General features: G+C 59.0%; 1 protein-coding gene across 1 annotated transcript; it reads right to left on the minus strand.

Annotated features, from left to right (window-relative positions):
• Positions 1–3,235: 3,235 nt before the first annotated feature.
• DNAI2 (dynein axonemal intermediate chain 2) lies at positions 3,236–24,267 on the minus strand. Its single transcript, XM_090290742.1, has 14 exons — positions 24,218–24,267; positions 21,259–21,452; positions 19,515–19,676; positions 18,439–18,560; positions 15,744–15,886; positions 14,769–14,882; positions 12,724–12,863; positions 11,477–11,599; positions 9,946–10,169; positions 6,262–6,397; positions 5,840–5,986; positions 4,826–5,047; positions 4,410–4,523; positions 3,236–3,742 (listed from the first exon to the last, which is right to left on the minus strand). The coding sequence occupies exons 2-13, from the start codon at positions 21,439–21,441 to the stop codon at positions 4,413–4,415; spliced, it is 1,827 nt and encodes a 608-aa protein (XP_090146868.1). The 5' UTR covers positions 21,442–21,452; positions 24,218–24,267; the 3' UTR covers positions 3,236–3,742; positions 4,410–4,412.
• Between the last annotated feature and the right edge of the window lie 464 nt (positions 24,268–24,731).

The following is a 24,731-nucleotide window of genomic DNA, read 5'->3' on the forward strand; positions in this document are numbered from 1 at the left end:
CGCCACGCCACCGGGGGCCCCGCAGCCTCGCCTGGGCTGCTGCTGCCTGACAACCCGAAACCAACAATGCGCCCGGCCAAGGGCGCCGACCGGGAGGCGGGGCAAGGGGAGGGCTCGACGGCGCCCCCGCCCCTCCCGCGCTGCGGCCGAGAGTTGGTCGCGTCGGCCGGGGAGGCGCTCGAGCCGGAGCCGCTTTCCCGGCCAGCGCCCGCCTGTGCGTCCCTCTGGCCGTCGGCGCGGCCCCGCGCCCCCCGCCCGGAGCGCACCTGCCGCCCGCCCGCCTGCCTGTCTCTTGGCGTCTCCAGGGCGGCACCTGGCCGCCTCGTGTTTCCATGGGCGCCGCGCGCATCGTGGCTGTGGCTGGAGTCCCGTCTCTGTCTCCGATGACACAGGGGATAACAGTCATCCCTTTGCCGGGCTGCCCATCGGAGTGGTGGCCGGAGCAGCTGTCTTCCTGGGGACGTGTGACGTCAGAGCCCACCCCCACGCACCCCACTGGCAGACAAGGCCCTGTGGGGAAACCCAGGATCTAGGTCAAGATGGTGGGGTCTGTGTGACCTCCGGCTCCCAGCCCCAGGGAAAGCTTCCACACTGGGCAGGAAAGCCAGGGCCATCGCGCGGGCTCCAGGCTGCTGAGAACAGCGGGAGTGGCACAGCCAGGGAGCACAGGGAACAGATTCCCGGCCTCGGGGCCTGGAAAACAGGACTCTAGTCCCCGCTGTGCGCCCCGTTCACCGAACCACCTGGAGCCACTGCTTTCTGCCTCCTCTGGGCCTTCGCTTCCTGGGTGATGGGGAAGCCCCTCTGCTCCGGATGGGCCAGCTTCCTTGTCTTCTCCTGCCCCGGCCCTCCCTGAAGTGGGGCTGGCAGCCCCCGGCAAAGACTGGGCGAGGGGAGCCAGTGGGGCTCCCTTCCCAGGGAAGGAGTGGGGTGAGTGAGAGCTGCTCCCCGGGCGCGGTCTCCGCTGGCCTGGCGCACAGCCTGAGGCACAGCGGGATGCCAGCCTGCCCCCTGGGACCGGCTTCCCCGGCTGCCCTGAGGAGCCTGAGTGTCACAGTTATTAATAAGCAACACAGAGGGCCACCTGTGGCCTTGGGTTTGATACTTAGGGAAAGCGAGGGAAGCTTAGTAGAAACCAAAACCTCCTGCAGGGGGTGTCAAGGTTGTGTCCTGCTCCCTGCCCCAGGCTGTCCCAGGCAGACCCCAGGCTGCCCCAAGGCTGCACAGCCTGCCTCTCAGTCTTGGTGGCCCGTCTCCCACTTACTTGTCTGGCTGACTCCTTCAGAGCTAATCTTAATGTCCCCTCCCTGTTCTCTGGCTTTTCTGAGCTCCCTGAGCTCCTCGCCCGTGTCCCTGGAGTTTCCAGGGGACGCACGCGCCCTCACCCAGTAGCCCTGAGTGTGGATGACATCAGTGACCATTGCTGCCCAGTAGCAACAATATTTCCCAGCAGAGATGTGCGACGCTCTCCCCTCCCTCCAAACCCACGTGCCATTGGAATCTATTCACCCTGGTGAGCGCTGAGCCCTTCCTAAAGCCCTGTGACCCTCTGGGGCCCGAGGGACCCAAGTCCCCTGCTTGTGAGCCGCACCTGGCTATTTGGAGCCTGGGAGGTAAATGAAAGAGAAACAAACACCCACTGAGGACTGTTCTCTGAAGAAACCTGCGTCCCTCCAGGGTTGGGGCTCTGATGCTGCAGGGACCCTGAGAGACCAGCTCACACGCCATCCTGGCATCAGTTCCTAGTAACCTAGGATCGGTGCCCGCGGGGAAGGCTGTCCTGGATGGACCCAGGTACTTCTGCATAAGGGAGGTAATGGACCCACCTACATTGTTGCTGTGTTATTTCATTTATTCCCCCCCAAAAAAACCCAATGCAGGTAACAGAGGTGCAGACAGGTAGGGGACTCTAGCCACCGCCCCCACTCCAACCGCCATCTTTTCTCACCGGACACCCCATGCCCAGTCCTCCCAGCCAGCCTCAGGGGTGCCTCCCTCCCTACCATGACCAGCTCAGTGGTTTTGTTTTTTTAAAAAATGCACCCCTGACCACACCTCTCCCTGCTTCTCAATGCTCTTAGGAGAAGGGAAAATCTTTAATGGGACCATCAGGGCCCTGCCTGCCTGGCCCTGCACATTCCGCAGGTGTGTCCCAGCCCTCAGGGACTGCACTGTAGCCACACCCACTTCCTGTCAGTGAGAAGGACAGCAGCACCCGCCGCCTGGAACGCCCCCTCCATTGTGCGTCCTCGTGAGCACACGTGTGCGTGCATGTGCACACACCTGCACACGCACCACCCGGCTGCCTCCTACTCGTTCTGGGTCCCAGCATTACTGTTGCTTTCCCACGAAGGCCTTTCTGACAGCTCCTTCCCCCCTAGAGTCTAGTTAGTTCCTCCTGTTATCCCTCCCATAGCACCCAGTACTTTCTCTTAAAAGGTCACTTGGCACAACCATTATTCTACGTTTGTGTTTGGCAGCTCTTCGCCCCTCCCACCAGTACGCAGCCCCGGGGAGCAGATCCGTGCCCGGTGCCTGGCGCAGCGCTTACGAAGACCATGTTTCATCGAATAGACTTTTTCCTCGAAGTCAGGGTTTCTACACTTGGACTCTCCTGGCCTTCAGGCTGGACCACTCTTTGTCTGGGGCTGTCCTGCGCACTGCAGGGCACTGAACAGCATCCCTGACCCCCACTCGCTGCGTGCCAGTAGCCTCCTCTCACCCTGTCATGTCATTCCAGCTGTGCACGGACATTGCCAAACGTCCCGTCGGCGGCGAAATCAGCCCCGGTTGAAACCACTGCCTTGGGGCAGCTCCGGGCTCCCCGTGTCTTCGCACAGTGAGGGGCCCGTCCCAGGAGACCGTACAGGGAGGGACATGTGATCTGTAGCCACCCTCTGCCTGGGCGTGGAGGGCCTGCGGGCTTGGGCACCGGGACCGGAACTGCGGGCGCAAGTCCAGGTCGCCACTCGCTCCTTCTGTCTGCGTCTCACTGGGCGCGGCCATGACTCAGGGACGGCAGATGCTGCTAAGCCTCCTGGGGCTATTCTGAAGCTCAAGTACACAAGTGACCTGCCAAGATTATTCTATGGGGGTCTAGCCACAGTGGACACGCGATGTTCCTTTTTTCCCCTTGGGGCACAAGGGCAGCTAGCCCTGGTCTCTCCCCAATAAGATTCGTCACACAGGCATTTTTTAAAAGGATTTTATTTATTTATTTTTAGAGAGAGGGGAAGGGAGAGAGAAAGAGAGGGAGAGAAACACCCATGAATGTTTGCCTCTCTTGCACCCAGGCCCGTGCCCTGACTGGGAATCGAACCAGCAACCCTTTGGTTTGCAGGCCAGCGCTCAGTCCACTGAGTCACAGCAGCCAGGGCATTTTAAAAAGGGCATTTAGGGTCCCTGTCAGGACCACCCGACACCCACAGAATGAAGGGTAGTTGGGGACTTCCCCTGGGACAAAGCTGGCTCTGATGTGCCCTCTTGCCTACGACATTGCTGGCGATGGTCACCGAAGGCTCTGCTGTGCTGTGGTTTCAGGGGAGCCTGCGGGAGCCCCCGCGGGCCCTGCCCAGGACCTGCCCACAGGTGACCGATGTGCAGGCCGGGAGTGAGCGGCCTGGCCCCCTGGCCCCCGACTGCCCTTCACTCACTCTGTGAACTGGGCAAGTCCCCACACCTCCCTGGAACCTGGTCCTTCCTCTGCAGGGCAGGGATAATCAAAGTGCAAACTTTCCAGGGCCTTTGCAAAAGAATCACAGGAACAGTTCTAAGCGCCGGTGCATAATAAGCACTAACCATTAGCCTCCTTATCATTGATTTAATTTGCAAGAATTAAAATAACAGAAAGCTTGCAAAGCACAGGAATAACCCAGCTGGATTCCTGGACCTACTCTGACCCTCTTGGAGGCAAACATGCCAGGGGCGTTGCTTGGACAGACATCCTACAGTGGACAGACTTTCTGTTCCCAGGTGGCATGTGAACGGGGAGGGTCAGGGAGAAGGAGAGCCCCCCACCAACCCAGCGCGGGTCTGTCTGAGGTCCTGCCATAAGCCCAGGGGAGGCTTGGCAAGCCCCGGCCAGGACAGCCCTTGAGAAGCTGAAGGGGACGTGCGGGCCCGGCAGAAAGGCTGGGCGAGACCCGAGGCGGAGAGGCTGCGGGGGCCGAGGCAGGGCGCCCATCTCAGGGCTGAGCCCAGCCCTTGCCTCCCTCCTCGGGGTCGCTGGGGGCGGGGCTCAGTGGCTCAGTGGGGTCAGCGTGGGGGCTGGATCGGGGCCCCCTTGCTCCCCTGCCCTCCTCCAGTGACACTTTAAGGAAGGTGCTCAGCCCCTGACTTGTAAAACCAGGGCCGTGCCAAGACACGAGGGACGGAGGCGCCTGCGTGGGGGCGTTGCCAGCCCGGCTGACCTTTCAGGCTGGGGTCTCTTCAGGGCTCTCTCCTTCTTCCACCTCCTCCTCTCCCTCTGCCTCCTCCTCTCCCTCCGCCTCGTGCTCTCCCTCCGCCTCCAGACTTGGTTCTTGCTGCCAGTGAGAGACGGCGCAGAATCACTGGTGGGGGCTCGCCTCCCTGCACCCCGGGACTTAGCCCTGGGCCGAAAGCCGCCAGCGGGCCGAGGCCTGAGTGCTGGCCTTGAGAAGCGTGAGTCCGTCTGGAGACAGGGTTCCTCTGGAGGAAGGAGCAATGCCTCCCCTCGGCCAGAGGGACAAATTAAGGTCCATCCGATGCAGCCACCTGCTCGAGGTGACCCCAGGGGTCAGCAAGCAGGCAGCGCCCGGCGCTGTGGCCCCTCCCCGCCCACGTGGGCCCCACCAGAGGCCCTTACGAGCTTGGACTTCTTCATGGCTTCCACCTCTTTCTTCTTCAGCTCCGAGAAGATGACGTCAAAGAACTCCTCCTCGGCCTTGGCCACCAGCTCCCCGACGCTGGCGGGCTCCTCGTCCCGCAGCTCCTCGTCCCTGCCCTCGGACCTGCCCTTCTCCCTCAGCCGCATCTCCCGGTGCTTCGCCTCCAGGACCTTCTCCCGCCGGGTCTCCCGCTCAAAGATCTGGGACACACAGGGACAGAGAGGCCCGTGGGGAGACGGGGCGGCCAGGGACCCCAGCCCAGGGGCTCTGCTCACAGCCGCCCCCCGAGCAGCCTGTACCAGGGCTCCGGGCAAGGATGGGGGGCTGAACACTGGGGCGGAGGGGCGGGTCTGGGACAACGAGTCACTCAGTTCCAAGGGGCTCCAGCAGCACAGGCAACAGCACGAAGAACGCCCCCCGATCGGCACCGGCTCAAAGGCGGGACCCCAGCCTTGGGCACAGCCAGGAGGCTCTCCCGGGTCTCAGCACCATCAGCGGCTTCAGCATCGGGAGCTGCCCAGCTCTGGGCTCTGCCCCCAGGGCTCCCGGCCAGGGTGAGGGGCCGTGGCGGATCCCAGCCCCAGGGCCCCGTCCGCAGGGCCGTCCCCTGTCACCTGTCCCCCTATTGGCAGCCTCCTAAGCCTGCACCTGATGGGCTCTGCTGCAGATATATATATTGCTTGAAACTGGACAAACTGAGCTAGTCAAGCCACTTTGATTGATGTGAAAAACTCAGGCCTGAAGAGGGACAGTGACTTGGCCAAGGCCACTTAGCTACTTAGCGACCAAGCCAGCGAGGAGTCAGACCATCTCGCTCCGCAACACCATTTACAGGGCCCATGTCAGGACTCCACGCGGCACCCCCAGAGTGTCCACTCGTTTCCCAGGAGGCGACAGGGAGCGGCCACACGTGTTTCCTGACCGGCCCGCTCTGCAGGGACTGGGCCAGGACATGGCCCAGACTGCAGCCGTCCCTGGTGCCGGGCACGCACCGAAGAAGCCATGTTCTTCTCGTTCCTCTGGAGGGTGCACAGCCCGGGCGAGACCTCCAGCAGTGTGGTCGTCCCCAGCTGGGAGCCGCAGGCAATGAGACCCCCGTTGTCCTGCACCCGGAGGCAGAAGAGGGCCTCGTCACACACCTGCTGGAGGGCCAGACGCACCACATGGAGAAGGAAGGGGAGCCCAGTAAGCCTTTGTCTGGTCACCCGGCTCCTGGGAGGGGTCAGCAGACTGCCCCGTTCCAACGCCCTCGGGGACTCCCCAGACACAGGGTGAGGGTCACGCTCTGAGCCCCCGGCCCCAGCCTCCTCTCCGGCCTTGTGCCCACCCCCCATGTGCACCCCCCCCTACAGCCTCACACCATCCATGCACTGGGGCTGAGGACCTGGGTGGGTGGGGGACGGGGATGCATGACCTTCAGGCTGAGGGCAGGCTCAGACTGTTTGAACACAAAGTCCCAGACGTCCAGGGTTCCGTCCATCTTGGTGGTAAAGAAAACCGCCGGCCTCACCGGGCTCCAGGCGCCGTCGCTGAGGTACGCCATGTGGTACCTGCAGGGGCCAGGGCCACCAGTCAGGGGCCACTGTGATCAGGAGGGACGCAGAGGCTCCTGGGCCACAGGGTCTCATTGGTGGCCAGGCAGTCCCTCCTCGTGTCTGACTTCTAGCCGTGCCAACCTCGCCCACCCACAGCTCCCAGGCTGCACCTCAAAGGGCTCCAGGCTGGCCCTTCCCGTGGGCCGACCACGGGCCATCCCCACGGCCTAATGCAGGGAGCAGGCCCATGTGGCGAATCTGCACCCTGGGGCGCTTTGAAAGAAGCAGAGAAGGACGCGCCCGCAGGAGCCCCTGGTATTGGCCCCAGGAGAGTGTCGTCCTCGTCCTGGGCTTCATCTAGACTGTGAGAGATTTCTGCAGGGAAGAGCGCACCCGAGCCCCCATCTGACGGCAGACACGGAAGTCAACTCGGAACGGAGTCCAGACTTAAATGTGTGGCCTGCGCCGTGAAACTCCTGGAAGGAAATGCGGGGAAAAGTTCCCTGACCCTGGGTTTGGTGGCGGCTTTCCAGACGCACCAGAAGCACAGGCAGCGAAGGCCAAGATGAACACGTGGGACAACGTCGCACTAACATGCTTCTGCACCGCAGAGGAAGCATCAGCAGAGTAAAAAGACAGCCCACGACATGGGAGAACATATTTGCTCACTGCCTGTCTAATAAGGGGTTAATATCCAAAATATATAAGGAACTCATACAATGCAATAGAGAAAAAAAAGAGCCCAATTTAAAAATGGGGAAAAGACCTGAACAGACGTTTCTCCAAAAAAGACACAGAAATGGCCGACAGGCACAGGGAAAGGCGCTTGACATCACTAACCATCAGGGGAAAGCGCATCAAAACCACGACGAGCTAGCCCCTCGCCGGCCATAGTGGCTGCTGTGAGAAAAGCGCACGGTAACAGGCGTGGGCGAGGATGTGGGGGAGGGAGCCCTCCCGCGCTGGGGGTGGGAACGCAGACAGGGGCGGCCCCGGTGGGAACCAGCACAGTGGCTCCACAAAACAGCGTGTCATTAAGCCATGAAGATCCTGGATGTCTACTTCCGGCCAAGATGGAGGCGTAGACAGACACGCTGCGTCTCCCTCCACAGCTAAGAAGGAACACAACTACCTCAGAACTAGAGACAACCAGAAGTTCCAGAAATTCAAACTGCATGGGAGTCCAACAAACAAAGATATAAAGAAGAAACGCTCACCCAGACAGGTAGGAGGACACAGTGTGGTGTCAGAGGCAGCAGCGGCAGGCCAGCAGAAAGCGCAGTCACACATTTTAAAGAGTCAGGAGGGACACCTGGGGAGCGCTCCCAGCTCCTCACCAGACCAGGCAGCGCAGCTCATGGTACCAGCACCGGGGGAAATCAAGCCTCATTGCTTCTGCCTGTGCAGACCAGTGGGGGTTGGGGCGGAGACAGAAACTGCCGGTCTCTCAGCTGAATCTGCTTGTCTAAAGGGCCCCCACGGTCCTAGAACATCCGCAGACCCTCCCACTCTGGGAACCATGGCCAGGGCAGCAGCTAGAGGGGTGCCAGTCCCACGCAGAAGTAGGAGAGGTGCCTGGAAAAGGCTCGAGTGCTGAGCCAGCAGCATCCTTCCCCCTCTGACCCCTCCCCCACACACAGTGCCACAACGCGGTGAAACAGGTCATCCTGTACTGGTGAGAAAATCCTAAGGCTCCACCCCTTACAACTTAACAGGTGCAACAGCTCTACCTAACACAGAGAGGCAAACAAACACAGGAGCCTGTCAAGATGAGGAGACAGAGAAGTGTGGCCCAGAAGGGGGAACGGATCAAGGTTCTGGTGGAAGAACTAAGTGACAAGGAGATAGCCAACTTAACAGATGAGAAGATAGACAACCTAACAGACACAGAATTCAAAATACTGGTGATAAAGATGCTCACAGGCTTGACAGATATGCTTGAGTACAGCAAATGCATAAGGGAAGAAGTGAAGGCTATGCTAAGTGAAATGAAGGAAAATACACACAAAACCAATGGCGAAAGGAAGGGAACCAGGGTTCAAATAAATTATTTGGAACATAAGGAAGAAAAAAACAGTCAACCGGTGCAGAATGAGGAAGCAAGAATTGAAAAAAATGAGGAGAGGCTTAGAAACCTCTGGGACAACTTTAAATGTGCCGACATCCAAATCATGGGGGTGCCAGAAGGAGAAGAGGAAGAGCAAGAAATAGAAAGCTTATGTGAGAAAATAATGAAGGAAAACTCCCCATATTTGGTGACAGAAATAGACATACAAGCCCAGGAAGCACAGAGAGTCCCAAACAAGCTAGAACCAAAGAGGACCACACCAAGACACATCATCATTAAAATGCCAAAGGTTCAAGATAAAGAGAGAATCTTAAAAGCAGCAAGAGAAAAGCAGAGAGTTACCTACAGTGGGGTGCCTATAGGACTATCAGCTGATTTCTCAAAAGAAACCTTGCAGGCAAGAAGAGACTGGCAAGAAGTATTCAAGGTAATGAAAAGCAAGGACCCACAACCACGGTTATTCTATCCAGCAAAGCTATCATTTGGAATGGAAGGGCAGACGAAGTGCTTCCCAGACAAGGTGAAGCTAAAGGAGTTCATCATCACCAAGCCATTATTATACGAAATGTCAAAGGGACTTACTTAAGAAAAAGAAGATCAAAACTATGAACACTAAAATGACAACAAACTCACAACCATCAACTGAATCTAAAAAATAAAAACAAAATCCAACTAAGCAAAGCAGAACAGGAACAGAATCAGAGGTACGGGGATCATTTGGAGGGTTATCAGCTGGGAGGGGGGAGGGGGAGAAATGGGGAAATGGTGCAGGGACTAAGAAGCATAATCAGTTGGTACAAAACAGACAGGGGAAGTTAAGAATAATATAGGAGAGGCTAAAGCTACATGCACGACCGGTGGACATGAACTAAGGGAGATGGGATTGCTGGAGGGAAGGGGGGTACTCGGCGGAGGGGAGCAAAGGGGGAAAGAGATTGGAACTACTGTAACAACATAATCAATAAAATGTACTTTAAAAAAAGAAGACCCTGGATGTCTGCGCACAGGTAAGGTGAGTGATGGAACAGATAATGTCAAACGCGCACCTGCAGGAGCCCCTCCCCTACCCCCAGCCGCTCACTGCAGAACTGGGCTGCACTGCGCACCTGAGCTCAGAGCATCTTTATTCCCCACAGCTCAGAGGTGACCGCAGCCCTGGTGCCCACTGACGTGCAGACAGGTCAACAACACGTGGTCACCACCCGACTGCCCCCTGTAGCTCGCTTCCCTTGTGCTGACGATGAGGTGACCGGGGAGCAAGGCTGCCTACGAAAATTAACTCGTGGCTTTCGTTGCCACTGACCCGGGCGGCCGGCAGCGCATTCCTTTGTGACGCGGCCGGGTCAGGCCTCTTCCCAGCATAAGCTCGGGCGCTGGGGAAAGGGGTGTTTCCTCCACTGTGTGAGGGGCGCACGGATGTTCAGGTCTCTCCTGGGCTGGGCTGCCCCCTCTGTCCCCTCCACCCCCCTGCGTCCCCACCACGCCGCCCCCTTACTTGGTCCACATGATGGACGACTCCCGGCTCTCCTCCGACCAGATGCGGGCGGTCCAGTCGCCCACGGTCAGGAAATTCTTCGGGTAAAACGGATTCCTCTGGAGGGCGTAGACGGGGCCGTGGTGGCCGGGGAACGTGCACACGATCTTCTCAGCCGGTGTCTTGGCCTTGCGGTTGCAGGAGACGATGATGCCCTGCTCGGTGCCCACCATGAACTTGGTCGGCTGTGGGGGGGAGGGGTGGGCAGTGACACGGAAGGCGCCGGGAAGCACCAGCCCGGGCTGTACCCACCCGCCCCAGGGAGCCGCCCCTCGCCCAGCGTCAGCGGACACCACCCTTCTTGAGAACCTGCGCAAGGTCCCTGTGCCTAGTGACGCCCCCTGACTCTTCCAGTTCTGGTGACTCATCACCAGCCCGCTTCCCACTGCGCCACTGTCACAGCCCAGTGAGGACCAGAGGGGAAACAGGCAGGACCCTCACCATCGAAGCAAAGGGAGACGTGTGTGTCCCCCCCCGCCCCATCGTTTATCCAAGTGAATCAGGGACAATTACATCAGCTCGCAAGACGGTCACGAGGCAAGTACCCAACTCAGCCCACGTGGCCGTCACAGGCGTCCGGCACAGGCTGTGCGCTCAGTGACCGGCGCCGGGGAGGGGGTCCCGGTGGCGGCACAGTCACTGCATCCGGCACCTGGCCGGGAAACGCCTGACTGCGGGACAGAACCGTGTTCCGCGCCTCCCTCCCTGGACCTCTGTGCGCGGGGTTGAGGGCCAGTTACACTGCCTTCCACGCCCCCCACCAGCGTTCACCCACCAGCCGCGGGTGACGACTCCCAGGCCAGGCATGAGACCAGAGCACCGCCGCCTCCCGAGGGCCCAGAAATGACGTCACACGCACCAGAAGCAGACCAGGGACAATTCCAAGGGGGAGCCAGGACTGGGACTGGCGTGAGACGCAAACCAGGAACCCACTCAAGCCCAGCGCCGTCTGAGGAAGCCGGTTCCCCCGGCCCCCCTTTGGAGGGAGTCTCCACGGGCTGCTTCTGGAAGCTGCCCTCTGACTGTTCGCCTTTGGTCTTGACGGTTCTTTCTCGGCTGCTCAAGTCCGTAACTGTGCCTGTTTGCCAAGCCCTCCCCTGGAGGAAGGGAAGTGGCCGGCCCCGGCTCCCACGCTCGGCTGAGACAGAGCCTGGCCTCGGGCGCGGGTCCGCGGCAGCCCCCTTACAGGGAACGCGGCTCTGCTGGAACCTGGTCCTGTCTAAGCGAACGCGGGCCCTCCCTCGTGCCCGGCCACCCGCAGGGGACTCGCTGGGAACGAGGACGGCTCCCTCCTCAAGGAGCTCTGCTACCCCCTGCTGGGCGGTCATTGTAAAGACCACGCGGGGCCAGGAAGGCGCTGGCCACCTGGGCAGGGCGCACGGCGAGCAGAGGCCTGGGCCCCACCGGCACCTGCCACACCAGCCGCGCCCGCTCTGGGCTGCAGCTGCCCCAGCGGCAGAAGCCGGGGGCAGGGAGAGGAAGGGACACTCACCAAAGTGGCCTCGAACTCCAGGGAGATGGCCCCCAAGGCGTTTTCCAGCTGCTCCTTCCTGCTCAGGTCCATGACCATCACCTCGGTGGGCTCGCTCAGCTTCCGAATGTCCCACCACATGACCTGACGGCGGGGGACAGCGGTGAGGCCTGCAGTCCGGCGGCTCTCCTGGCTTACGTCTCCCTCACCTCCTCCCGCTCCCTGGCATGTCACCGGGCAACAGGGTGTGTGACCGAGGCTGCCATCAACCTACAGGGACAAACCAGCTTGGAGAACGTCCTCTCTGGTCTACAGGCCCAAACCTGCCTGCCATCGGGGTCATGCGCAAGCGTCATAAAATCCCGGTGCCGGGGCCTCACCCCCGACCTGCTGAGTCAAAACCACCGGGTGGGCCCCAGCTTCGGGGTCCTTAAAGGCTCCCCACCATACAGCCCTGTTATAAATACACATGCACTTTGATCCAGAAATCCCACTGCCAGGAACGTCTGGTGTCGATGTCCCTTCACGTGTGGGTGGTAACGCTCTTTGCTCCATTTTTTGGTGACAACAAAGTATTAAAATCCACTTAAATAAATTAGGCCATACCCAATGCTGTCCTTAACAGGCGCCGGGCTGGGCGTTAGGAGGCATGAAATCATCTCCAGGACACATTAAATCAAAAGCATCAGGAGCAGATCCACAGGTAAGTGCGTAAAAGGCGGGCGAAGAAGACAGAAGCGTCTGCTTCTGGGCGCAGACGCCACCCCCGAAGGCAGACACAGGGAGCGGGTGTGGGCGGGGCCTGCAGGGAGGGCCACGCGGGCCGACCTGCCCTTTTGTACCCATTGCGTTTTGTTCCGTGTGCGTGCATTACCTACTTTTCCATTTAAAATAAGATGTAGCCCTGGCTGATGTGGCTCAGTGGACTGAGCACCGGTCTGAGAACCAAAGGGTTGCCGGTTCGATTCCCAGTCAGGCACAGGCCTGGGTTGCAGGCCAGGTCCCCAGTTCGGGGTATGTTGGAGGCAACCCCACAAACATGGGTGTTTCTCTCCCTCTCTTTCTCCATCCTTTTCCCCTCTCTCTAAAAAAATACAAATAAACTTTTTTCTTTTCCCCCCTCCTTTCCTCTTCTAAACTCTTTTTTTTTTTAATAATAAAATAAAAATAAGATGCAAAAGAGCACATTCCCTTGCGAGTCCAGTCGGGAACTGCTCCCACCCCTCACCCTTACGGCACCCCGCCTGATGGGACCCGCCCTTCTGCACCTGCCCATCCGTCGACGCCGAGAAGCACTCTGTGCCCGTCTTCGACTGCAGCCAGATGGTGCCGTACACAGGGTCCCGATGGCTGAACTCAATTGGGGACAGCTCAGCCACCAGGCTGCCCTTACGGGTGTCCCAACAGGCTAGTGTGGAGGAAAATGGGGGGCAGGTGAACAAGAGCATAGGCTGCCTTTCCTCGTGCAGGAAGAAGGGGACAGATGGGGCTGCTTCTCTTGGTTCGGCAGGTATGTGGTTTTTTAGAATCAGCACTAGGTTCAAACCAGCCGGAGCTCCCAGCCAGCCCCTGAAGTCCTCATACGATCTTTGTGGAAAGACGCCCAGAGTGCACGCTTCATTCATTCTTCTGAGCCCCTGCCATGTGTGGAGTGCCACCCACCCTGGGCCCTGGGGAAGCCACTGGGAACAGGACAGGCCCTGTCCCTGGGAGGCAGGAAGGGGACCTGCCAGTACAGCCCATGATGTAATTTCTCTGGTGGGGGATATTTGGGGGTGGTCAAGGAAAGCTTCCTGGAGGAGGTGAGAGGGAACCAAGACTGATAATGAACCTAGGATGGAGTGAGCCAGGCAGAACGAGAGCAGGGCCTCCACCCCCGGGAAAGGCTCCGGGAAGGAAGTGCGTTTGCGTGACCCTCCTGCTGCATCAGCTCATTCCATGTATCCTCGGTGCCTTTCCTGCCGCTGCTGGGAAAACGGAACCCACAGAGTCACCTTCGCCCTTGATTCCCATCTGTTGGTAGCACTTCACCTCTTCTGTTTTACCGGAAACACCGGAGCTTACCTGCCTTTTGTCTTAATAGATTTCATTCCATTTCCCCACAAGGCAACAGCGAGGACCCACCCTGTTGCTCAGAGCTGTCTCTAGGGAAGCTGACTTGGTAAAACAAGCAACAAAAGTGCTTGATCCTTAAGTGGTGCTTTAGGGGATCCAAGGCTAAAGCGCTTGCCCGGCGCCAGCCTGGCCCGGAAGTGGGCGTCCTCAGCTGAGCTCGCCCTGCCCGGACGAGGGAGAGCCGGTGGTCCCCACCCGCCACAGAGCCCAGAGCCTGGGCTGGCCGGGCGGGCGCAGCCGCTGCCGAGGGGGGCTATGAACAATGAGCGAGGCCGAGCTCCTGAATAAAGCGTGCAGCGTGGCTCCACTCCCAGCTTCTCGAGCCTGGCACCCGGCCATGTGGCAGGGAGGTTACAGGAGCCCACGTCTCTTCCCTAACCTGGCAGCGGCCCCAGGAAGGCGGCAGCAGGTCTGCGAGGGAGGACAGAGGTGTCAGCGGGCCGAGAGGCCGCCTGGCCACAGAGCGTTTCTGAGAAGAATCGACCCAGCCATTCCGGCTCCTATGCCCACACCGGGAGGGGGAGGGGAGGCTAAGAGCCTGTGAAGGCAGGAGGGTGGGAGCCCTTTCTGTGCCTGTCAAGTCTGGCTTGGGGTGCAGACAGGGGTGGGCTGAGTGACTGGCTGCCCCAGGGCCAGGGGTGAGGGGCAGGCAGGAGTGTTCAGAGCCCACGTGGGCCGGTCTCGTCCAATCTCGCTAGCAATCAAAAGACTCCGTTTTCTGGGCATGCGATCAGCAAACATAGTGGAGTAAGGACCTCTGAAAAATCTCCTCCATAAAAGCAACGCGAAAACTAGCAAGAAGGGTCACAACCAACTTTTTCGGAGCCCTGGGAGTTAGGCAAAGGCTTCCAGGAATGCAGAAAGCGTGGCCCCTGGACAGACAAGCTGACTCTTGGTAAGAACAGTGAGTTGTGTTGCTCTGTCACTGGTCCTTCTTAAGACTCCCCACTCCCCGTTCTGCAGCGGCCTTGAAAAAGAACACCCCGCTTTCCCGGGAGAACGCAGCCTGGCAGCCGCGGGAGGGAGCGCAGCGGGGCTGGGCCTCGGTCAGGTCTCCCATCCGGAGAGCTGTCCTCTGACCTGGCTCCCCCAGGGCCCACTTGCCAGGTCATCCGCAGGCGACCTGACTCAGAGCCCGCCCGGTGAGGAAGGTCTCTCATCGGGGCAGCGGGTGGTGAAGAACACGGGTCCCCCTTACCGATCTGCCCGTTGTAGCAGCCTCCCAGGAGCACGTGGGAGTCTTTGGGGTTGTACTCCAAGGTGACAAGAGGCGATGACGGCTTCAGGGCAATCTCGGGCCTGTTGGGGTTTTCTAAAAAGCAGGGGCGGGGCAGGGGGGCGCCCAGAATTTTCCACCAGGCCTGGAAAGGAAAGCACAGGGCCACACAGGAGCGGGGAGCCTGGACACCTCTCTCTGCCACACCGGGGCCCCATGGTCTGAATCTGACCCTCGCCACCCTCCTGATGGTTTTGGGGGGGAGTCACACGTGTGTATGTATGTGTGTGTGTGGCACTTATAATTCAAGTCCCTTTCCCAGGTTTGGCGTGGAACAAAGTTTGGACCTGAAGGCTTTCCTGTCTGTATCCTGAGGCTAAGGACAGGGCTCACCCCACAACGCGCTGAGCTGCTCAAGAGGGCGGGGGGCTCCGTTCTGTGCCTGGCGCCTCCCCCTACTAATAACAGCCCACATTCATCTCCTTGCTGACAACAATAAGGGACATCGGAAAGCGTGACACCCGCCACCGACTGCGCCCTGCCAGGCTTTGCCCTTGGAGTGGCTTTCTGTCAACGGTGGCCCGTGCTCCCAGGGGGACACACTGCTCCCGTGTGCCAGGAATGAAGGACAGGCACTTGGAAAGCGGGGGCAGAAGTGAGTCCCCGCGCCTCCCCCTTGGGCCCCTTCTCAGGCTGCTGGGGGTTCTCTCTGATGTGCTCTTCAGGGGCCCACACTGGGACTTCGTGGGGCTGGTCTCCAACGCCCTGATTACAGATCCGGAAATGAAGCGAGTTTCCCGCTTCCCTGGTCTGACTGCTTGGCTGCGCCTGAACCCCACACAGGGACGGGGTGAGAGGGTCCCTCCTGGTCCCCAGGCCCTCCCTGGGGGGTCCCCACCCACCCACTTGCTGCACCTCCCGTCCCCTCCCTGGCCACCGGGCCTTTCTGGTTCTCACCCAGGTCCCAGATGTAGGACTCGTGGCTCATGCCCTCGGGTGCCCGTTGGAAGTTCAGGCACGAGTAGGCCACTGCCAGCTTCCTGCTGCCGTCGGGGTGCCAGGACAGGTGTGTGGCTGACCGCTTGATGTCCTGGGGGTCCCTTCAGGGGGAGCAAAGGGCAGAGGGCTGGAGGACGAGGCTCCCAAAGGTCTTATTTACCAAACCTTTTCTTTAAAATATTCAAGCATATTTAAGCATACTTAAGCATTCCCTCAGAGAAATTTATTTTAAAAACAAAGTTTACAAGATTCCCTTAATCAGATCACCAATCCCACGAGCCACGGATAAAAGCTAATAATAAAAATGAAAGCACTGGAAACAAAATACTAAGTTCCAATTTGCTGTTTTTGTTTGCTGAACCTTTTGAGCCTGAGGTTTGATTTCCCATCAATGTTAATGTAAAAGGGCCCCTGCTGGTGTGGCTCAGTGGATTGAGCACCAACCTGTGAACCAAAGGGTCACCAGTTCAATTCCCAGTCAGGGCACATACCTGGATTGCAGGCCAGGTCCCTAGCTGGGGGCACACAATAGGCAACTACACATTGATACTTCTCTCCCTCTCTTTCTCCCTCCCTTTTCCACTCTCTAAAAATAAATAAATTAATTAATTTTTAAAAAAGAATTGCTAAAAAATAATAATGAAATAAAGCATGCAGAATTCAGCAATCACGCTCTGGCATTTGCCCAAATGATTCCAAAACCTATGTCCGCACAAAAACGTGCATGCGGATGTTTATAGCAGCTTGATTCTTAATTCTTAAAACTTGGGACCACTGAAACGTCCTTCCAGCGGTGAGTGGATAAACTGCGACCCACTCCCACACTGGAATGTTATTCAAGGACACACAGAAAGGAACCTCAAGCCGTGAGAAGACTCGGGGAAACTCCGCGCGCATCGCTAAGCGAGAGACGGGTCTGAAAAGGCTCTGCCGCGCGCTTCCGCCTACACGGCCTTCGGGGCGAACCAAAGCCCCAGAGACGGCGACAAATACAAAGCGGTCCCTGCGGAAGGTTTGCGGGGAGAACGGACCGACGGGAAACGCAGGTGATGCTTAGGGCAGTGAGGCTGCTTCGTGTGATAACTTGGTCAAAACTCGCGGGATGTATGACGCAGAGCGAGCGTGGACTACGGACGGCGGACGCGCTATGGGCCACAGGTTTGTGCCCCACCCCCCACCCCCGCACCAAGTCATCAGCTGAAACTTAACCTCCAATGTGGTGATTTTAGGAGATGGGGGCTTGGGGAGCAGATGAGGGCACGAGGGTGGAGCCTCGCGATGAGGTTAGCACCTCAATACATGGGGATCCAGGGCGCACCGGCACCCCACGGCGAGATGGCCACGGTGAGCAAGGGCTCCACCCGCACCCCGGCCTCAGAGCTGCCAGCCTCCGGACCGCGGCGAGCGGCTCCTGTCGTTCCTGAGCTACTGAGCTTTTGTTCCAGCAGCGGGAAGGGAGGAAGACCGGATGATAACGATGGGTCCGGGCAGGCTCATCGCTGTGACATGCGCACCCTCTGGGGCGTGATGATGATGGGGGGGTGGGGTGGACTCTCTTCTTTCCTGCCCCCAAGCGCTATTACAGGACAAAAGCTCAGGCCGGGGTCCTGGACACCAGAGCTCCATCCTCGGTCAGGTCCCGCGCCCCCGCTCCTCGTGCGCTGACCACTTCCGCTCCCTGGCGTCAGGCTGCTTCTCTGGGGGCTGGGTGGGATGGTCAGTGACGCCATTCGGCACAGGCCGGAGCCCCCACCGCACCGGCCCCTCCCCTGCAGGCTCCTCGGGGCAGCACAGCGCAGCCCTGGCTCAGAAAAGCCTCCTTCCTGCTCGGGTTCCGACTGGGTGAGTTCAGCCCCTCCCGCGACGCTCAGCGGTCATGGCAGCAAAGTGAATAACGCCAAGGGTGGCCTTGGAGGCGACACGCTCTCAAAATGCCAGGTATCTTCTGCATATTCAAGCATACACACATACATGCACAGACACACACATACACATATACCCGTGCCCATGTGCACATATGCACATGTATGTAGGTGTACTTCAGACAAAGCCGCGCCCTCTGCCTCCTTCCTGCACCTGGTTGTGGCTTCACGTAGTCAGTCTCGGAAGCACTCCCTCTCGCCCCAGTGGGAGCTGCCCCTCCATTTGGCCAGCTGCGTGGTTTTGTCCCGCGGGGGTGGCCCCGGCTGCTAGAACCAGCCGCTACCAATGGGTTTCACAAGCCTCCCGCCTTCGCCGGGCACACACCCCGCTGCAGCGAATAACCATGCGAACAGTGACTTCACACACGTGTATCTGTGCGATGACTCCCTGTTGCCAAACTGTGTCCTTAGACAGTGTTCCCAGTACACTCCTCCCGAGAGTGGGGACAAGGGCCCCACCTGGGCCCGCAGTGTGGCCACCACTGATGCTCAGCACTTTGTGCTCCCTTCCTGTGGCATGAATCGTCCCCCCCTCCTCGAAGCCTTGCACCCTTGCTCCATCTCTCACCAGCCTCTGTCCCTCCCTGTCCCCCAACCAGGCCCGCCCCCGGGAGGGACCGCGTAGCTGCTGGACGCTGTATGCTCTGCCCTGGATCCAGCTTGGAGCCACGTTGGGAAACACCCACCGAGACGACAGAGATCAGCCGGCACCCGCCTAATGATAGAAATACCTGAAAACGTTGATGGTTTTAGCGGAGGGGGCCTCTTCCGTCACCTCCACCGTGTCCTCCTCATCAAAGTACTCCTGGTAGATGTCGATGGCGTTGTTCTGCTTGATGCAGTGCTCCATGATCTGAGGAGGACACGCCACGCGCTCTGGCGGTGAGCAGAGGTCCTCTTCCCCGCTCCAGCCCTTGCGGTTTCAATGGGGCAGCATCACCCCAACGGAGGGACATTGGTTCTTAGTGGTAAAATAATATTACTTTTCGTGTACAAAGCACAGAGGCACATATGGTACACATACAGACACATGGCCTCCCTATAGCACGGGAACTTCAGGGGGGAAGGCAACTAGGAAAAGACTGTCTAAAAAGGTTCCTTTGGGACAACAATTTTTAAAAGGTGAAGAAACACGGCTCCAGCCAAACAGAAGTATTCGTGAGTCTCTACATAGCACCCATCTCCCGGTTCCTTCCCCCAGAAAGCCCTCCCCATTATTCCAAATGTCCATCATGGAAAAGCCCATGCTCAAGTGCCACCTCTTCCAGGAAGCCTTCCCTGATCTCTTCCACAGGAAATCAACTCTCTCTCCTAATGGGGCAAAACGGCAAATTGTCCCTTCTTTTCCCACAGGTCTCTCTACATTCTGTGGTGATCTCTCTGGATATGTCTTTAATCTCTGGAGGATTTTAAACTATTCGGAACCAGATATATGTGAATTTTATTCTTGCACTCTATTACCACGCCAGGCACCAGAAGCTTGGTGCAAATGTGTTGAATGAACGAATGTTCCCCACTGGTAGGTAGCTGGGCGTGAGTCTCTTTGGGGTTCTCTTTGCCCAAAGGGGCTACTCTTCAGACTCCTTCTAAAGCCTGTTCAGCCCCTACACCACCCTGCCTTCCCCTCTGGCCTGCTGTGGTGGCCTGCCTGCCTGTTCCCAGCCGGAGGGTCTCTTAAGGTAGCTGGTATTCTTCCCCTGAGCTGCCACCAGGCCGAGCATGGAGCCATCGGGCTGTGGGGTGGCCGGGGAAGCAGAGCGACAGCCGCGGCATGGCAGTGCACGCCCCGAGCTGCAGGAAGCCTCACCAAGCCCAGCTGAGTGATGGCGTTGACATAGTTCTCGTCTTTCTCCACCTTCTTCCGGAAGCGGATTGTCTGCTCCAGCTCCAGGGGGTTCACATCCTTGGGCCAGCCCCCCTCCATGTGGTTGACACCCCGGGTCTCCATCTCGAATCTCTCTGTGTTGGCCTGAACAGAGAGCCCCGGTGAGCGCACCCACCCCCAGTGCCCCTGTCCAGCTGCCTCGGCAACCCAGGATCCCGCCCTGGGCGCTCAGGGCCGGACCCGTGACGTGTCTTCGGCCAAGACCACGATATTTTCAGGAACCAGGAAGGCGGTCACATGTGGGTCCTCGGAGGTCACAGGCAACCCTGAACGTGCCACTGGGAGGAGCTAGCAGTTCTGCAGCAGATGCTCTGACCATGGACAATGCACTCCTGACCTTATCTGAAGCCCGGCCCCCTGTTCTGGAAGGTCCCAAAGGGAAAGGAAGTGGATACGCTTCCCCGCCTACCACTCACCGTGCCGGGAATGGAACCCAGGAGCAGCTAAGAGTGGGTTTGCTTTGCTCGTTCTCTGTGGCTGGGAGGAGGGTAGCGGCACCGTTTACCCCTAAACTTGCAGGTTTGCCTCCTTTCCACGTTTCCCCATTCCAAAAATCGTGGCAACATACATGTAACCTAAGTTTTACCGCTTTAAATACTTGAAGTGTACAAAGCGGCAGCGTTAAGGACATCGCCACGCTCATGATGTGCCTCCGTCACCCCTCTCTGGTTCCTGGACGTTTCTGTCACCCCCTCTGGAAGCCCTGCACCCACAAGGCTGGCTGTCACCTCCCTCGCCAGCCCGTCTGAGCCAGCTCTCTCACAAAAGTGAGACGACCTCGCCGGCCAGAGCTGCTGCCGGGGGCGCTGCTGTGGCCTGACCCCCGTGGCGGCCGTCTCTACGCCACGGACAGAGCTGCCCGGGTCCCCGAGCCAGCAGTGAGCCGATAGCAAGAAACGCTGTTCCCGTCCTCTGCTCTGTGAATTATCAGAACCACGCACCGCGCGGTGTGATGAAATCAAATGTGATTTCCCACTCGGTTGATTTGGGACGTGGTAAATGGGTTATGTCCTTCAATCTAATTTTCTCCCCGCAGTTCCCGACACATCAGGAGCTGACCGCCTGGTTCAGGCAGGCCCCGCTCGCCGGGGGCTGAACGGCAGCAACGTGGCCCAGTTCTCTCATCCTGGAGGCCAGACCTTCGGGGCAGCCTTTCCTCCTCGCAGCCGGGAGCCGGCCTGCGGGTATAAAGCTCTGCACCCTCACGCTCTGGCCCGCACGGCTCCGTGGGCTGGGCCTCGTCTTGCAAAGCGGAAGGTCGCCCTTCAATTCCCAGTCGCTGCAGGCCTGGGTTGCAGGTTCGGTCCCCAGTCGGGGCGTGTACTAGAGGCAGCCGTTCATTGTTCCTCTTTTGCATCAACGTTTCTCTCCCTCTCTTTCTCCCACCCTTCCCCTCTCTCTAAAAAAATAATAATAATTAATAATAAAAGAAAATAAAACTCTACCCCCTCAGAATACCTCCTCCACCTCTACCAAAGGCCAGGAACGACCCCAGAAAGGGTCTTAAAGGCGAGGCCGAAGGCCCTGGGAGTGAGAGCGTCCCGACTGGCACCCGCAGGCTTGGTGCTGGGCCTCGTCCCGGCCCCGGCCACCGCGGCGCCATCCTGCGCCCATAGGCCGGCTTCCAGGCGGCCGAGGTCACCCAGACCCCGGGGCAGGGACCCACCTCGTGCTCCGACATGCTGGTGGAGCACTGCACACCCACGTCCACGGGGTTCCGCTCCACGTACTGCTCAGCCAGCTCGGGGTCAGGCGGGATGTCGATGTTCAGCTCGGCCTGGCGGTCGGAGAAGCTGCACGGCTTCCCGAACTCGCTTCGCTTCTTCACGTACACGTACACGATCTCCATGGCTGCGGCCGCTGCAGGGCAGACGGGGGGTCGGGGTGCGGTGAGGGGCGCCTGGCTGCTGCTCCCCGGCCCCCGGGGGCCTCCCCGGGAGGGACCCGGCTCGGGGCCCCCAGTCTGGCTGAGGGGAAGGGCTCTAGGGGGTTTGTCCGGAAGCTGAATCTTTATTTTCAGAAATCATTCACTGAGTGGAGATGATGGGCCTTTGCCACTGCCCTCTGAGTGGACTGTAAATCTCCGATGCTCAGAGAGGCCCTGAGGGCCGTGTCCGGACCACAGAGCTAGTCGGGAGCAGAGCCGGTCCTCCTGACCCCGAAGCTCTTACTCGTGAAAGGATACAGCTTTTACTGAGCTAATGTGCTTAGTGCAGGGCAGGAGGAAGTACTGATGCTGATTATGTAGGGCTTGATTTCTCGCCAGGCACTGGACCTGACCACACAGCACACGGACTTGAGAGCCTTGGGCCTTTCTAGAAAGTCTCCCACTCAGCCACCGGATTGTCCGCAGGCTCATCCATTCCCGAGGTCTAGGTTACCAGACTCTCCCCTCCGCCACTCTCTGGGGGCCACTGGAACCTCGCCCTCCACATCGCTGCACCCAGGACAGGGGGAGAGCAGGCTGGACCTCTTCCTCAACGGGCGGGCTAGTCGGGCCTTTGAAAAACCCCTCTGATCTGTGCTCTCAGTGGTGAAAGTCACAGCGGGGAACTGCAAAGCAGGCGGGCTGGGTCCAGACTTCGAGTTCTGACCTTGACACTCGCCAGTGGCTTGGTCTTGGCCGGGCCACTCGGTCCCTCTGAGACCTGACACCCTGGGGAGCAGTGTGAGATGCAGGTGCTCAGATGCCTTGCAAGGAAGTGTCTTCTTCACTGGCACTAACTGGAAGTCCTAGAAACGCGGTGGACAGTTCCCACAGATTGTTCTTCCCTCACCCTCAGAAGACCTTGACCCCTCTAACCGCTCCCACGGCAATGCGCTCTGTGGGTCTGAGTGCTCCTCATTGGCTTACACTGCTGGTCTCTGATGGGGCTGTCAACCATGGACTTGAGCAGGGCATCTGCATGCGGGCCGCTCTTAGCTCTCAGGAAGCTGGCTTCCGATCGCAGGCTCCCAAGGGCTCGGGCTGGGGGCCTGTGAGGCAGCCGGGCCTGCGCGGAGCCCAGGGGAGGAGCTGCTGGATGGGTGGCCGGGGGCGGGGAGTGGGGGAGGTGACTTTACAAGAGCCTTTCCATGGTAGCGCTCACATCCAAAGGCCTTCAACACCCACGAGTTGAGGTTTTTACCTTCGAGCAGGTGTCACTGTCTTTAAATGATAAGGGGACTTGGTAGAAAAGCGCTTGGAGCACCTGCACCCGGCTTTAAGTAAACCCCATAGACAAGTATCTAAACTTAGGAAACAGATGGAAAATGCACCAGAAATGTTACCATAGTAATTCACTTCTCCAAGCAACTTTGTACCCTAGTTCGTGCCTACAGATGCCTCCCGGGGCACCCCAAATGAGTCTATTTTTTTAAAAACCTGATTACACAGACTTTGCCAGGGACTCACAGGTTTTATGAGTACCAACTGTATGCTTTCTACTGGTTCTGATTATAGTTTCATTACCTCCCTTATTCCACAAACATTATTAAGACTCTGAATAATCAAGACACTGTTGTACTGGCATAGGGACAGACATATAAATCAGTGGGACGAAACTGAACGTCCAGAAATAAAGCTTTACATTTTAGGGTCAACTGATTTTCAGTAGAAGTACTAAGGAGACACACAAGCTAGCCGGGCACAGAAGTGGGGCTTGGGTAGCCAGGCAGTCACAGGCAGGAGAATGACCATGGGTCCCTACCTCACACCACACACAAAAATAAACTCCCAGTGGACCACAGACATAAACGTAAGAGCAGAAGTTATAAAACTTAGGTGGGAGAACATAGAGGAAAATCTTTGTGACCCTGATTAAGATGAGTTATTAATTAGATTTCTTACATATGGCATCCAGAGCACAGTTCATAAGAGAAAAAGCAATTACTTGGACTTCAGTCGAACTGAAAACGTTTGCACTTTAAAAGACGACGTTAAGGAAACGAAAAAACAAGACGCGGACTTGGAGAAAGCATTCGAACCTCACATACCGGATGGAAGACTTGTATGCAGAACCTGTAACGACCTCCTGGGCCCCGGGCGCTGTGAACGCGGTTACCGCCGCGACCCCCCCAAACAGTATCGCAATTCCCATTCTCCCGATGAAGAAACTGGTGCCCTAGCCGTTAAGGACGTCCAAGGTCACAGCCCTTCAGTCCAGACAGCCCAGGACCGGGACAGCCTGAAACGCTGCGGTTAGAGGACCCGCCGCCCAGTAGGGTCCCTCCGCCCCCCCCCCGCCCCCCGTTCCCATCAGCGAGCTCTGCTCCTGACTGCCCACCCCGCGCCCCGCAGCCCGGGCTGTACTCGCCCTCCATTCAGCTGAGCACCCGCCGGCGGTCTCCCGCCCCCTCCAGGAGGCAGAGCGTGTGGGGGACTGGCTGGCCGGGCGTAGGGGGTGCAGGAGGCGAGGTGTTCAGAACTTGCAGGGCCCTGTGACTCGGGGGTACTGAGGACAGCGGGGACCAACGCGGCGGGCACCTAAGGGCGCTGGTCCTGGCATGCGCCACCGGTGGAGAGATCCGCAAGGACGCTCATCAGGAGTTCCCAGCCCTCCCGGCGGCTGTGACCCTCGGGGGCCCCCCGCCTTCGCGCTCCACGCCCCTCTCAGCCGCCGACGTCCTCCGGCGCCCGCCCTTACCCCGGGTGCGCTCCTGCTGCCGCGGGGCCGCGGGACGCCTGCAGCGCCGCTCAAACGGCTCCTGGGCCGCGGCGTTTACCCGTTGCCTAGCAACCCACGCCGGCCCGCGGGCCCCGCCGAGCTGCTGCGCAGCGGCGAGAGGAGCACGTGACGTCGCGTCCGGAAAGGACCCGCGCGCCGCGGGTTCCTCCTGCCTCCTCCCGGGGTCTCCAGAGTTAGGAGGAAGTTAGGCGACAAGTTAGCCAAGATCGGGAACGATCAGCGCTTGCAGGGGCTTTGCCAAGGCGCGTATCCGAGTCCACAAACACGCACCCGGCAGGAGCCGGAGAAAACGCCGAGCTGGAGTCGGCGCTGCGAGGTTCTGAGCCGCGGTTGGTGACGCCCGGCTCGCTACCGATCGGTTTGCCTGTGACCTGGCAGGTCGTTCGACTACCCACGCTTTGGTGTCGCCCACTGAGTGGGAGTTATAACCCCAGGGTCCCCAGTGCTGCCGTCTCCCTCCGCCCCAACGGCG

Source organism: Furipterus horrens, unplaced genomic scaffold (genome assembly GCF_987537825.1).
Source record: "Furipterus horrens unplaced genomic scaffold, mFurHor1.1.pri manual_scaffold_11, whole genome shotgun sequence".
NCBI classification, from domain to species: Eukaryota; Metazoa; Chordata; class Mammalia; order Chiroptera; family Furipteridae; genus Furipterus; species Furipterus horrens.